Source organism: Rattus norvegicus, chromosome 19 (genome assembly GCF_036323735.1).
Source record: "Rattus norvegicus strain BN/NHsdMcwi chromosome 19, GRCr8, whole genome shotgun sequence".
Lineage (NCBI taxonomy): Eukaryota > Metazoa > Chordata > Mammalia > Rodentia > Muridae > Rattus > Rattus norvegicus.
Genome location: NC_086037.1, coordinates 54,856,058 through 54,872,040, shown reverse-complemented (window position 1 = coordinate 54,872,040; position 15,983 = coordinate 54,856,058). Strand labels below are relative to the sequence as shown.

At 46.8% G+C, this 15,983-nt stretch overlaps 1 protein-coding gene across 1 annotated transcript; it reads right to left on the bottom strand.

Annotated features, from left to right (window-relative positions):
- Positions 1–4,872: 4,872 nt before the first annotated feature.
- Positions 4,873–15,437, bottom strand: Tat (tyrosine aminotransferase). Its single transcript, NM_012668.2, has 12 exons — positions 15,406–15,437; positions 14,187–14,433; positions 13,936–14,040; positions 11,687–11,754; positions 10,284–10,442; positions 9,547–9,685; positions 8,848–8,900; positions 7,908–8,060; positions 7,277–7,405; positions 6,791–6,874; positions 5,989–6,087; positions 4,873–5,598 (listed from the first exon to the last, which is right to left on the bottom strand). Exons 2-12 carry the CDS (start codon positions 14,419–14,421, stop codon positions 5,458–5,460), a joined length of 1,365 nt encoding a protein of 454 aa, NP_036800.1. The 5' UTR covers positions 14,422–14,433; positions 15,406–15,437; the 3' UTR covers positions 4,873–5,457.
- Positions 15,438–15,983: the final 546 nt, after the last annotated feature.

Genomic DNA, 15,983 nt, shown 5'->3' with positions numbered 1-15,983 from the left:
CCAAACTGCAGCTTAACCTTAGCTGCTTCTGGGATACCAAACACAGAAACAGAATACAGACAACAGACACTAACACGTATTCCACTTCCACTCTCTAAGCACTGACCAGAGTGAGACTCTACGTCCACTCTCTAAGCACTGACCAGAGTGAGACTCCACGTCCACTCTCTAAGCACTGACCAGAGTGAGACTCTACGTCCACTCTCTAAGCACTGACCAGAGTGAGACTCCACGTCCACTCTCTAAGCACTGACCAGAGTGAGACTCCACGTCCACTCTCTAAGCACTAACCAGAGTGAGACTCCACGTCCACTCTCTAAGCACTGACCAGAGTGAGACTCCACGTCCACTCTCTAAGCACTGACCAGAGTGAGATTCCACGTCCACTCTCTAAGCACTGACCAGAGTGAGACTCCACGTCCACTCTCTAAGCACTGACCAGAGTGAGATTCCACGTCCACTCTCTAAGCACTGACCAGAGTGAGATTCCACGTCCACTCTCTAAGCACTGACCAGAGTGAGACTCCACGTCCACTCTCTAAGCACTGACCAGAGTGAGATTCCACTTCCACTCTCTAAGTACTGACCAGAGTGAGACTCCACGTCCACTCTCTAAGCACTGACCAGAGTGAGACTCCACGTCTACTCTCTAAGTACTGACCAGAGTGAGATTCCACTTCCACTCTCTAAGTACTGACCAGAGTGAGACTCCACGTCCACTCTCTAAGTACTGACCAGAGTGAGACTCCACGTCCACTCTCTAAGTACTGACCAGAGTGAGATTCCACTTCCACTCTCTAAGTACTGACCAGAGTGAGACTCCACGTCCACTCTCTAAGCACTGACCAGAGTGAGATTCCACTTCCACTCTCTAAGTACTGACCAGAGTGAGACTCCACGTCCACTCTCTAAGTACTGACCAGAGTGAGACTCCACCGGTACCGAGACACACACATATACACACACGGCGGAACCAAAACAGACAGACACAGACTGACAAATGCGGCGCCGCTCACACAGAAACACTCAGACAAACATCCAACTCACCTCCAAGGGGTCTTCGGAGTCTGGGGTGGTCGCGCAGATCCCGGACGAGCCCCCATTATGAAAGATCCCACGCAGAGAGACCCTTACTCAAGTCTTGGGAAATCGCGGACCCCAGACACAGAGAGACCATTTTGGATGTAATAAGCAAAGGCGAGGTTTATTACGGAGACCTATTACAGAGATCTCCGGGCCGACACGTATCCCGCGCAGGAGACAGAGGTGTCGGCCCCGAGAGGCTGGGAAAAAGAGTATTTAAAGGCAGAGGCTGTGAGCACCAGGGGATGGGGGATGTCAAAGGGGAATGTACCACAAGTTACAAGATTGTTTTATGGCTCCAGGAGATAAGGGGACGCCAGAAGGTTTTATGGCCCCCTGGTTCCTGGAACAGAGCTACTAAATCAGGAGAAGGGTAGGGTCTTCAGGTCCTCATTATTTTTAAACGTTTGTCAAAACTGATGGAGCATTTGTATTTGAAACACCTCTGGTTAGGCTTGGGCTGTCCGGTTTCTTGGAGTGCTCTCTGCAGGACACAATGGCTGAAAAGCACAAGTAGGGGCTTATCAGGGTCTGGAGGACATCTGGTTAAAGTATGACTCTGAGTAAGCTGGGGGGATGTCTTTGGATGGTTTATGGCTCAGTCCTCGATAGCCTGAGCTGGTTCTTGCATTCCTTTTCTTTATCTTTATGGCCTGCTATTCCTGGCGGCAGGGCTTAGCCCTGAGTTTGTGGCTTTTGGGGCTAACTCTTTTAATTTTATATTTTTAAACCTAGTATTCGTATAATTTTCTTTTCATTACTACCATGTCTGGAAAAATTAAAGTTCCCTATATTTCATGCTGGTTGCTCCCCCATTACAATCAACACATCGCTGGTTCAAGTCTCCCCTCGTCTCTACGCTCGTGTCCAGTTTCATCTCTGACAAGACCATTGGAGCTGATTCGGTTTTCCTGCTGCAAGGAACGCAGGGCCATGGAGGGCACAATTCTTGGAAGAAACGTTCCAAAGAGCCGTATTTTTGACACCAGCTAACGCCCCACTCTGCTTCCCAATGGGTCAAGTTCAAACTGGAAGTGCAAACAAAATGGAGAAAAGGGCGTGGCTACTGTCAAAATTTGCCCACATGCACCTCTCATGGCCTTTAACCCAGCCCTATGGAGTTGTTCATCTGAGCATGTGCGTGTGTGTGTGTGGTGTGTGTGTGTGTGTGTGTGTGTGTGTGTGTGTGTGTGTGTGTGTGTGTGTAGGTTGTTGGGGAGAAATTTAAGGCATAAAATTTCTGGAGCTCACTGGGTTAGAAGGGGCATTTGGTGCTGTTTTTTTTTTTTTTTTTTTGTAAAGATAATTCTTTGGGTGTGACCAGCAGGACTGAGAGCCTAAATTCCTCTTCTAATTAAGAAGACCTGTCTTGGTGAACTGTCTCCAGACTGGGATGGTCTAATACAGTGCCAGGCCAGCCTTGCAAGATTTCTCCTGCCCTTCTCTAAGAGAGGTGTTGAGGAAAAGTTGTAAATAGGCAACTGCACCTCAGAAGGTTTGCAGACAAAGTGCTGACCTCTCACCTTTAGGTCCAGTGAACGTCATTCCACAGAGTAGCTACAGGATAAGGTCAGGGTAGGTGACCGGTATCAAAGGCTTCGGAGTCAAGATATTGAAAGCATGAGGATACACATAGACATCACATACATATGTAGGGTTGAAAAGCTCTCAGGGAGAACTTTCCCTCGGGATGGAGACCCTCCAACTCCAAAGACCAGACCGAGACACCACAGGATGCAATCAGCAAGAGGATTTGGTTTATTGTCGGGATACACAGGCACAGGCACCTGCGGGCGCTTCAGTCACTCGGGGGACTGGCGCGCCCCACGGAACCAAGGATGGGCTTTTATAGGATTTTGGGGAGCAGAAGCAAGCATACAGAAGCAGATGCATGGTTACAGGGATATAATTGGTGGATTCTAATATGGCAAGGGTTTAGCCCGGGGGCAAGTTTCCTAGCTACCTTCCTGAAACATAATGGCTGACTCGGCCCCCCAAGAGTTTAGCCCGGGGGCAAGTTTCTTAGCTACCTTCTTGGAACATAACGACTGACTCGGCCCCCCACCAGGGTGTGGGACCTCTCCCGGGGCTTTTTTTCATTGTCAGGTGCTCAACCGAAGTCGTCCTGTTGCCAGGCCTTCAACCAAACATATCTTGCTTGGCAGCCGCTGTGTACTCAGTGTTCTAACCTTTCCCTGAACCAGTCATCTTAAGTACAGCCTTGCAAAATGGCGTTACTGCTGCTAAGCTGGGGTCTTTCAGGGTGTATGGGACGATGCAGCTACCAGACAGGCATAAGAATTGGTAAGGGTGAGTCAGCTCAAACCCTGGGGATCTCAGAGATTTGAGACCAGGGGGAGTGGAGCCTTTCCCCACCCATCTCAGGAATGTGTAACCATGACACCCAACTGAGAGACACCCGTGGGCATAACCATGTTAATGAGGTATCTAGAGAGCCTTGAGCCTCTTGCCAATGACCTTCCTTTCCTGGGTCTTCTCACGCCTTTCACCCAAGAGGTATTTAATCCCTGGTTCACCTGAATAAAGGGTCCACCCCCACCCCCAGTAAAGCAATACGAATAAGCAAGTTTCATCTCAGAGAGCTGCTTTGTTAAAAATTGCCACAGGGAAGGCCTTCACCTAAAAGAGCCTCCTGAAGGTTTTTCTCTTCTCCAGCCCCTGTGGTAAGCAGCACTTGTTCCCAGTAAGACCAGGTCCCACTCATTCCAGGCTGTACCCTCACCCTTTCTCCCAGGCATGCAGAAGACCCAAGGGGAAGGGTGAACCAAGGACACCTGACTTCCTCTCCCAGAGGGGAGATTAGGAACCACAGCGTTTGTCCCAGATCCCACTGTTCCCATTCTATTCTGACACACATCTGTGTCTAAAGGGAAACACAGGCTATGGACTCCTCATTTGAGACTTTGCCCTGCCTTCTCTCTGAGACAGTGAGTTGTCAACAACCAGACAATGCCGGGGAAGAAAGGCAGCAGCTTGTAGCACGTACATATACGCACGTATAAACATACACATATGCATACACATATAAACATACACATATTTCATAGGACCTTCTAAAATCAGTACACCTACAAAGAAAGAAATGAGACCAGGATGGTTGGTATTCGTGGTTAACGCGGTCTAGAATAACCCAGGAGAGAAGCGTATGGCTATGAGGGATTTTATAGAGTGTGAACTGAGGTGAAAACATCCACCCTAACTGTAGGCAGCACCATGCCATGGGCTGGGGCCCTGGAATGAATAAAAAGGAGACATTGAGCTGAGCATGGCAAGCATCCCTCTCTGTGCCTCCCTTCCATGATGGACTGCACGCCCTGAAACTGTGAACCAGAATGAACCCTTCCTCATGTCAGGTGCTCTGTTACACCAATGAGAAGAAGTAACTAATGCAGAGACCTCGTGGGTAAAAGACTGGACCTAACCCCGCCCCAGAGAACACATCACAGAGAAGCATATTTGATAAATTTTTATTTCAAAAATAAAGAAAAAATAATTTATGCCCTTGACAAAATAAAAGGCCTTATAATATAAATGTTTCTTAGAAAATATATGAAAAGTTAATATTACAAATATCAATAAATCAATATTCACATGATAGCAAAAGTGGCTATATATGATTCTACGAGAAGACAAGGAGGAAGATGCTGTCCTGTACACAGCAAAGTCTCTAGAGAGGCCTCCGGTCCCTTCTTTCTCCTTCAGTGAGGTGTCCTCCTATTTTAGGAAAACCTGATACAAGTAGATCTATCTAATCAGTTAGGAAGTTGATCAGTTTAGGAAGCTGGTATTTATTTGCACCGCAAAATAATCCTTTACAAAAAATAAAAATAAAAATTCTGTCAGGGATCCTTTAAACATCAAGTTTCCTGATGTGTTTAGAATACAATTAACTGAATTCACAAGTCCTCGACTTCTCTCTGGTGTAGCTGTACCACGAGGAGTGAGGTTTGCCTGAAGTGAGGCAGCAACTGAGGTGACTTCCGACCTGACTGAAGAGGATGTCAGCACGAGGAAATGGGTGGGAGAGGCATCCTCCGTCTTCTGCTTCTCTCATCCTGAGCTCTCTCTTTTCTTGGCCCAGCTTCTTTCTGGTAAATTGGTCTGATACCCTCAGGATAAGGAAGTGGGGGGTGGGGGGCAGTGAGCTCATGGCTCCAGCAGAACTGAGTAGGGAGGGGTCTGGGTTTCCAGGCGTGCGTTGGGTGAAACTGGGGGAAGGAGAAATGATCTTCAAGTCTTCATGCGGTGCTTTAGAGGTTCCTCTCCCATCAGAGACATTTGGCTCCCTGAGGAGGAGCGGTCCAGTCCAACCGTCCTTGCGTGGGACATGTCTTCAGGAGGACGGGTGAGGGCTTATTTGTCACACTCCTCCTGGCTGCCTTCAGCACAGTGGTAGTGCTGTTCACAGAACTCCTGGATCCGGCTACAAGCCTCCAGCATCATCACCTCGGGGACTGTGATGACCACTCGGAAGAAATTTGGGTACTCGAAGCACTGCAAAAACAATGGCCAGTTATCTCCAGGGCAACCAAACCGGATCACCTTAAACTGGCCAGGCCACTAGTGAGCAAGACAGTAATGCTATTCCACTAAGGGACGTCCTTTCACTCCGCTGGAGGGAACTGAGTTGATAACTGAGTTCATTCATCTTGAAATCGACAATCGACAACTTTCCTCCGGCCCACTGTGCTTCCAACTTTTCTTCCTTTTTTTGGAGGGGGGGTGGGGGGATGTGGGGAGGAGGGGGGAGGAGAGGGGGCGAATAGTGATGAAGGAGGATGCTTGGTATGGGAGAAAACGTCGGGCTAAAACACATCTCAGGAAGACCTCTGCGGTTTGCAGGGGCTGCTGGGAATGTCCGCAGATACCCACACCCGCACTCACCGTTGCTGGGAGACAGTGGACAGCCTGCTCCGCAATCAACCGCTCTGTGAACTCCACGTCGTTCTCGAATTCCGGGAAATGCTCCATCTCAATTCCCACCTGAACCCACAATAAAAAGAGAAGGCCAGGGTGTCACTGGAGCAATACCGATCAGTTTCCTGTGCCAGAAATGGGGGCAGGGAGTCCCCGAGACCATCTGAGAACTCTGCCGCCCATAACTGAGAAAACCAAGAAGACATGGTTATATCCATATTTTGGTTTATTGAAGGGCTCCTTCCCGGATGTTAGTTAGGGAAAACAGGGAGAAGAATGCCATCTCTCTATTTTTGCAAAAGAGGCACCAGGACTTCTCACTTCGTGGGGTCTATCCCACTCATTGCAGGACAGTTAGCATCCCAGGGCCACAAGGGGCACTAGTGATACTGCAGACAGACAAAAATCCCTATGTGGTCCCTGACCTCCGAAGGAACCACATGTCTGTTAGTCACAAACCACAAAGCATGCCTCTGTATCTGCCCACGACAGGAATGACTGAGCTGAGGTTATTAAGAGGCTGTGGAGAATACGGGTCAATGGAGGTACTGGGACAATTCATAACAAGACAGTTTCTCCAGTGATGGGGACCAGAGCCTAACTCATTCTTGTGGATGGAGGCAGACCCTGCACGACCACCCATGACGATCCTGACAAGCCATCTCCTGTGCTTTATCACATCTATACATACATACATACATACATACATACATACATACATACATACATACGCACGCACACACGTACGCATGCATGCACGCACGCTTACCATAAGGTACATGGCTCCAGAAGGGCGGACCGGCTGGAGTCCAGGGATGGCAGCCAGTGCCCCATAGCAGAGGTCCGCATTGGACTAAAAGAAGAGGCAGAGGGAAACAAACAAACAAACAAATCAAGGATCAAATTTTAAGTGAAAGAAAAACTTGGCTTTCATAAATAGAGTTTTATGTAATAAAGCAATTTTTTAAAAGAAACAAAAACATGATTGAAGCTAGAACCTTCATTGAAGGCCACAAACCCAGACTTAGTGTTAGAGCACAAAGAGCCAACAAGAACAAAACCCCATCCCTTGGAAGTTCTTAGCAGGACGGAGCGAATTACAAGAAGTGGAGGGAGCTGCCTATGACGTCGCCTTCTGATTTGAAAGCCCCGGTGGCACAGGGCTGAAGAGATAAGGGGCCACCATTCCTAATTCTGCTGATACCTTCTCTGGCTCCCAAAGCCCTCGAGTGGAAGGCTACCAACCGCCCCTTACCTTGAGGAAGCTTAACGTGTCGTGATAGAACTCCTGAGGGGTTCGCTGAAGGATGCTCTTCAGAGCACCCTGGACTATGGTGCATGGTCCCAGGATCCGCTGACTCAGTTTCACCAGCCCGTCTCGAATCTAGAACCCCCCAGGAGACAAATTATTTAGCCTTTCATAAGCATCCTTGTGCTGTGTGGCTCTATTCTAACCTCTCTATCGAGCTTTCAACCTCAGGGAAGATGGTGCCTGGTGACCCTCTTAGGTCCTTCTCTGTCACAAACCTGTGTGTGACTGTAGGCAGATGATGTAACTTCTCTGCACCCTTGACTGTAAAATTTTCTCATAGGGTGTTATAGGTTCACAAAACATGAATAATAGTGCCATCATTACTGTGGTTGTTTGCCTTTGTATAGCCTCAAAATTGGAGGCAGGTGGACCGTCTTCACAGACCCAGAGACCCAAACATGAGAAAAGTAGGTTTGGCTGAGGAATATCTATCTATATCTTCATCCGTCATATTCCCAGACACTGCAAACAACACAGTCGGGGGCAGGGGGAGACCCTCCCTCCGCAACACTGAGTATTCAAAACCGAATACATATACTAAATTATTCATACCATCCTACCATGTTGCTCTCACCTCATTGCCAAAAATGTCTCTTCGATCATGAATGAGGATCCAGCCCAACCTCCAGCCAGGAACCAGCCAGCGCTTGGCCAGCCCACCACAGGACAGGATGGGAACATTGGTGCTGAGGTTGGCCAGTGGTTCGTATTTGCAATCTGAAAACACCTGAGGAAGAGAGGTGTCCTTGAATGCTTTCCTCTGGGTCCCTGCCTTCCTCCTATCCCTTTTTTTAGATGATGACGGGCTGGACCCCACACAGTTCAGGGAAACTTATCCAAAGGATTTACTTTAGTGTGTGGTCTGGAATAATGGAAGCCTGACATGAGGGCAAGGACGCTAGTCCAATGGTGTGTACAACTTCTGGAAGCTTGCACTATGGAACTTCAATAGGTGGAGTTATTGATTTAAGAATAAAAGGAGGGGTCGATAATCCAATGTCTAACATCCCTGGGCCCAGCCATGTTGCAGAATGCAGACTTTTGGAGAGACTAGAAGGTTCACAGTACATTATAGATTCCCAAAGAAGTCTAGAATGATTATCAACTGTTCTTCCTCTGCCTGTGCACTTTTTCTTTTAATTTCTGATGCCAGGAATTAGAATTAGATTTGAGCACCCTAGTTGGCTGTGTACTCAACCACTGAGCTATGTTTTCAAGACCCCTCTCCCCAATGATACTCAAAATACACATCCGTAAGTGTCATAAACAAGAAATCCACCTTTATATCCCATCTCCTTGGCGAGTACATTCAAGGAAATCCCAAGAACTTTTGCTTTTCCCCAGATCTTCGAATTAAATAACTTAATTCATGAAAAGCTAAGCTGTGTATTGTCGAGAACATCTGCACAGAACAGCCAGATACTTCTGGCCATTCCATTAAGGCAACTCTCCTCGACCCAGAGGACAATGTACTATTGAGACTCCTGTAATGATATAACCCAACCCAGACTTACCATGTCACCATAGATCTCGTCAGCTAAGATGGGGACACACTGCCTTTCAGCCACTGGAAAGAACAAAAACAATGCTGGAATCATTTTCAGTTCGGTTTCCGTCATCGCTTCCTTCATGCCGAGCCCTCTGGGTCCCGCGTTCCGTACTCACGGAACTAAGTGCTACTGGGAACTAAGCACGCCCGATGTTCTCCCCGGATGTCTAGCCTAGCTGTGCCATTTAACCACACATTCCAAACTCTCTTCCACAGATGGGAGTGGGGAAAGGCAAACACGGGTGACCTAGTTCTCAACCACTGCATCGGGGTGTTTTGGACTTGAGTATTTTATCAGTACGCTTTGTTGGGGGTGGGGGTGGGGGTGGGGGTGTTTGCTTGCTTGTTTGTGGTCTTAAAAGGAGGGATTTGAGGATATTTACACGGATTTGCCATTTGAAGAGTTCTAAACTGAAACACAAAATCCGCCAAAATGAAAGGCTTGCCAGTTTTGGGTTAAGGATGTATTTCTCATTTCTCCCTTCTTTTAGGCAAACCCTAGGACCCCAGGACACATCATGGGCTAGAGGCAGTGCTGGCCTGGCAGCCTGGCCTTTCTCCACCTCTATTCCAGACCTAGGACATTCTGTCACTGAGCAGCTAAAGGATGCTGTTCTCACCTCCCCCCCCCCCCCCAGTGTGGGTGTCCTTGGCACTCACTCACCTGCCAAAATCTTCTGAAGGTGCCGCTTACTGAACACGGAGCCACAGGGATTGGATGGGTTGTTGACAACAAGACACGCTGTTTTTTCATCGATCAGAGATTCCAGTTGTTTTAGGTCAATTTCCCAAGACTTCTCGGGCTGAGAAAGAAAAACAGGAGACTAAGATGTTTCTGAATAATTTGGAGGGAATATTCAGGCCAAGAATTCAGTGTAAAGAACAAAATAAGAGCCCACCAAGCCTGGTGATCTGAGTTCCAGCCCTGACAGCCACATGGTGGGAGGAGAGAACTGATTGCAGAAATTTGTCTTGGACCTCCACACACGGGCCACTGTATACACACACTAAACTCACTGCCCCAACCACATGCACAAATGTACACAGAAAATAGAGGAATATAAAAAGTTTTTAAAAGAATAAATCTGCCTTTGACTCCAACCTCCCATCTGCAGACCAGTCTCTGTATCACAATGACCATTTCCTTTTTTACAGGTTAGTAACTGAGCACTTGAGTCAAAAATTAAGGCCTGGAGTAATGGCTCAGGGGGTAAGAGTACTTGCTGTTCTTGCAAAGGATCTAGGTTCAATTCCCAGCATCCACACGATGGCTCACGACCATCTATAACTCCAGTTCCAGGGACCTTAAAAATCCTCATCTGGCAGGCACATATGTTGTATGCAGACAAAGATACCCGTACATGTTCAATAAAATAAGCATTAAAAGGTGTTTTTAATTACCAGGAGATTGTAGAGCTTGACCTCAATTCCCATAGACTCAGCCAAAGTCCTATAGAGGGAAAACCCGGGCCTTGGAATGAGGATGTTTTGTCCAGGATTGGCCAACACAGCTAGACATAGCTCAATGGCCTGACTGCAGCCGCTTGTCAGAATGACATCCTGTGAAGAGAGGAAAGGGTGGGCTTGGGAGAAAGCTCATCATGTGTGTGAGCTGGAAGTATTAAGGAACTTATTTTAATAAGTCCCAAAGAAATAGGAAGGATTGTGATGAGCCCAACCAAATCTATCTTGTCTGTCTATCTGCCTATCTATCTATCTATCTATCTATCTATCTATCTATCTATCTATCTATCATCTACTTATTTATCTATCATCCATCATCAATCTATTTATCGTGTATCTATCTCTCATCTATCTTATCTATCATGTCCCGATCATCTATTATCTGTTTATTTACCACCCACCATCTATCTAGCATTTATCATTTCTCTTCTGTCTATCTACCATCTATGTGTGTCTATCTCTCTTCTAACCATCTCTCAGCTTCCTCTAAATGTTGGAAATGGTGGCCACTTTAAAAAAATTAAGCCAATCACTTTAAAAAGGACAAGCCGGGGGGCTGGGGATTTAGCTCAGTGGTAGAGCGCTTACCTAGGAAGCGCAAGGCCCTGGGTTCGGTCCCCAGCTCCGAAAAAAAGAACCAAAAAAAAAAAAAAAGGACAAGCCGGCTATGACTCAGCTAACTCTCAAGGGACATCTTCGATTGACCTTGGACTCTTTTCCACCAGGTTATTTATTTACTTTTGACCAGAGGTAGGTAGCCTGACTCTTCTCTGAACACAGATGAGAGGCACCTCTTAGATCATAAGGTAGACAACAAGAAGGAAAGGCAGCATCCAAGGCTGGCCCTGCCACCAATCCACTGCTAATGTTCTGTCCCAGCGCCCTAACATGAGTGAAGGCAGACACATACATAAACACTTCCTAATGAGAAATTCTTTCAAATAAATAATTTACTATTTGTGAAGAGTTTCCCAATGATCTTTTGAAGAAAATCAAGTCTAGGATGGCCTTGGGGATCCTTTGAGACTCTAGGACAATAGTATATCTGTGCCAGGAGACACCTTTTTTTTTTTTTTTGGTTCTTTTTTTTTCGGAGCTGGGGACCGAACCCAGGGCCTTGTGCTTCCTAGGTAAGCGCTCCACAGGAGACACCTTTTATACCATAGTGAAATTAATCATAATTACTGATCAATGACCCCAACTGTGTAAGAAGTGCTCAACTTACTACAACTTGCTACACAGTGATTTTCCTCAGCTCCCCCCAAACCATCACCCCCTGTGGGACAGGAACAAGGAGTGTGCTTGCCCTCAGCGGCCTCTGAGGTGGTACTCTCGCTCACCTTAGCTTCCAGAGGAGCCTCATGACAGTGGTAGTAAGAAGCGACCTCCTCCCGACTGGATAGGTAGCCTGAGACAAGACAGGAGAGAGGAAGCTGGGGGTTTTCATCCCTTGATTGACAGCCGTGCCCCGAGCTTTGACTCAGCTTCCTGCCAGCCACCCTCTGCCCTTGCTTAGGGTTAGTCCATTCTGTACAGTTCAGTCGTGTGTGAGGGGAATTCATTTCCTATTCCTGCTCTATTAAAAGTGCAAATGTATGACAACAACCAGAAGCAGAAATACCCAGCAAATCGTGAATGCTATAATTACATTTTATTCTGCTTTAAATAAGGACTTAAATTACACCTTAAATCCTGTTATCTACTTTTTGAAATGCCATCAACAGTTTACTAACGGGTCTTTAAAGCAAAGTGATCAACATTTCCTACTTTATTAATGAGGAAGAAGGGATTCCGGAGAGATGACATCACCTTCCCTCCTTTATGGGCCATGCTCAGACCCTTTGAACCCTTGTCAGATAAGGGTTTGATTCCAGTTTCCAAGCTCGATTAGTTTCCTAATACTTTGGATAATGAAATTATTTACTTGGGTCTTGTGTGGCCGTGCACATGTGGTGGCTGGAGGACAACTTTGGGGAGTCAGTTCTCTCCCTCCACTATGGGGGTCCCAGGAATTGAACTCAGATCACCAGGCTTGGCAGCAAGTATTTTACCCAGTAAGGCATCTTACTGGTCCTCATGACAATATTTTATTACCTAATTTTGAGTCTTGAATTTGATTGTCATTGTATGCAACTTTCTAATATGTAAGTAATTTTCTGATACGTAATATAATCTACCTGAAAGCCATGCCTCTCTGACCCCTCTTGGAAAAGCTTTTGAATCTGATGTTAGCATGAAACTGGGCTGTTGTTGTTTTATTTTAATTAATTCTGCAATAAGAATGGATCAATGTGTACAATACCCAGGGGGAGATAAACAACATGATAACAAAGCCAGGGAATTATTTTGCCAAAATCTTTAGGAGAGACATTTTGACAGACGGAATTTTGCTAAATAGGGAAGTATCTTGCTCTCAGGAATAACTTCTGCCTTCGATGTATCAGCCACTCCTTGCTACATTCCCTCTGAAGGCGTTATCAATACACTTCAAGGCCAGAATAAAAACAGAGCTTTGAAACATAAGGAAATGAAGGAGCTAATTACAGGAGGCATAATGTATAAATGTCAAGCCTAGAGGACTGAGTGCAGCCAGACTAGCCCTCGAGGTAAAGATGGGCAGAACTGTTTGAGGGATAGCTCTGTGTGAGCACCTAAGGAGGAGGTGTTGGACAGCAGATGAAGTCAGGAAAAAAAAATTTTTTCAGACCACAGTGGCTGAGTTTAAGAATCCAGAGTGAGAGGGGTTGGGGATTTAGCTTAGCGGTAGAGCGCTTGCCTAGGAAGCGCAAGGCCCTGGGTTCGGTCCCCAGCTCCGAAAAAAAGAAAAAAAAAAAAAAAAGAAAAAAAAAAAAAAGAATCCAGAGTGAGGGCTGAAGAGATGGTTCAGCTGTTAAGAGCACTGATTGCTCTACCGCATGGTGGCTCACAACCGTCTGTAATGGGCATCCAATGCCTTCTTCTGGTGTGTCTGAAGACAGCTACAGTGTACCCACATACATGAAATAAATCTTAAAAAAGAAAAATAGAATCCAGAATAGGACCCTTTCCCTAATCTAAAGGGCTGTTCTATCTTGGGCTCTTCTTCAGAACCACAAATCAGGAAATCAACAATTATTATCGGTTGGAACCTTATTTAAAAAGCTTAAAAGAGAGCAAGTGAAGTGGCCCGGTGGGTAAAGGTGTTTGCTGCCAAGGCTCAGCCCTCACACACGATGGGAAGAGAAAGCCAGTCCCCACAGACAGTTGCCCTTTAACTGCCACACACATATACTGTGGCTACACATCATGCACTCTTTCTTCCCCCACCTATGTCTGTCTGTCTGCTGTCCGTTTGTCTGCCTGATTCTCTCTCTCTCTCTCTCTCTCTCTCTCTCTCTCTCTCTCTCTCTGTTTCTCTCTGTGTTTGTCTCTCACGTACACTCACACACAAATAAATACATTTAACTTTAAAAAAAACACACACATTAAAACTCAGGCACATGCCTATAATCCCAGCTCTTGAAAGGTTGAGGCAGGAGGACCGCTAGTTTGAGATCAGACTGTGTTCTACAGCAGTGCCCAGAAGGCACTCATCTCTGGGCAAGCTTACCGATGGACGGGGCATAGCCATTGTACTTCCCCGAGTCCAGGGCATCTTTCATGGCTTGGGTAACTTCAGGGTCTGTAGGCAGGTTCCCAAACACAGTAGGGTCCCCTGTCCATGGAAGAGAAAAGCAAAAGGTCCACCAAGAGTTTACATCCCCACGTTCGGGTCTCACCTCCTCTCGTCTCTTCCAGTCAGCCCAAGAGGGCAGGAGGTGGCAGGCAATACCAGCCTTCCATCAAGGGGCCCAAACTCACCAATTGACAGAGAAATCACGGTCTTGTTCGGATTGGGCTGCACCTTCATGTTGTCCACGATGGCTCGGATGGGATTGAAGGTCTTATTGGACATGTCAGAGGGTCTCACGTCCCATCTGGCCTTCCTGCCTTTCTTTCTTCCTTGTACCGAGTTTCTCCCACCAATATTGACATGCACATCCAGAACTGAGGACAAGCTGTCGTCGACATCCGTCTGAATCACGTAGGAGTCCATGCCTCTCGAAGCCTACAGGAAAATCAAACCATCCCCGTAAAGACTAAGGTGATGCGCTCTGAGATGGGGGGTCTAGGTTTAGACTTAAGCAGGGGTGACTTCGCGTGTGCATCTTTCTAAGACTTTTATACACTTTCACTCGTAAGGTAGTTTGGCTATGAATGGGGGGAGGAGGCAGGAAGAATGTCTTGCGGAGATGGGAAATAAAGGAGTTGCTCCTTTCCCAAAATTAGCAGGGAGCATGTAATTGGACAGTTATCTACTGCAAGGGGGACTGGTTGTTCCCTCTTGTCTTTGGCATGAGTGTGTACTTGTGCTCCTGTGAGGTTTAGGATGTCCTACTAGAAGTGTGTGGAGGTCAGAGGGCAACCTCAGGTATCAGTCCTCACCATGCACCTTGTCTGAGGCAGGATCTCCCCCTCATCTCACTGGGGGTTCTGGGGTTACAGATGTGCACTGCCACATTTGACTTTACATGGGTCCTGGAGATTCGAATTCTAATCCTCACACTTGGGCGACAAGGGCTTTTCCTGCTGAGTCATCTCCGCAGCCTTGTGTAAGTGCGATTTTCAGTATGCATCTCTAACCCTATGCTCTAAGTTAACCAGAGAGAAAATAAGTGACAGGAAAGTATTCATCAAAGTATGTGGGTTTCCATCTGTCCACACAGAGACCCCCAAAGAAAGTCTTCCCCATACTTCAGCCGGGGCAACTTGGCAAAGCCATGTCTCAAAACTTGTAAAACTAGGACAGTGAAGCACTTGCTTAGCAGAGCCAGGACCTATGTTCAATCTATGAGAGAGAGAGAGAGAGAGAGAGAGAGAGAGAGAGAGAGAGAGAGAGAGAGATATGAATATTGATACCAGTTAAAGTAAAGCCATGTCAGATAAGCATCTCAGCCCTGGGCAGAAAAAGTCAGACTATCAGAAAGAAAGCCAGGAGCATCCCAGTCACCATCACAGTGTAGAGAACCTCAGGGATTACCTTCCAAGTCCAGGCAAAGCAGCCTCCCAGCAGCCAAACCTATAAGCTCTCCTCCACCAAGTCCTCTGATGATGAGCTCAGGTGCAGTCCTGACCCTTGAAATAGTTTCAGCCAATGGGCGTTGGGCCCGAAGCCTTCGTGCTATTGGTTGAGAGTGAGAACTAAGTCCCTCCCCCGGACCTACCCCCATACCCCACCCCCGACTCTGCTGTTTCTCACCCCAACCCTGGGCCACCTTCCAATCTGGGATTTGTCCTTACATCAAGTATCTGGAATCCTGTTAACTCTTTCTAGTCATTTGGTGAGATGTTTGAGAAAATGGTGGAGGGCAGTTGGGGTGACAGTGATTAACTTTATTGGTCTTTTTTGGTTATGAAAATTGTGTTAACAGTACAGAAATACATTTAAACGAGGGTCCTTCTGGTACCCCTTTCTCTGTGCACTCTAGTCTCACTCCTGGATATAAGCAATGATAAGAGTTTGGTTGAATACCCATCTACCATATGTGGGATTTGCTACGGACAACGGTAATATCCACAAAAATTCAACCGCATTCCAAGGGAAAAACAAATAAAAAA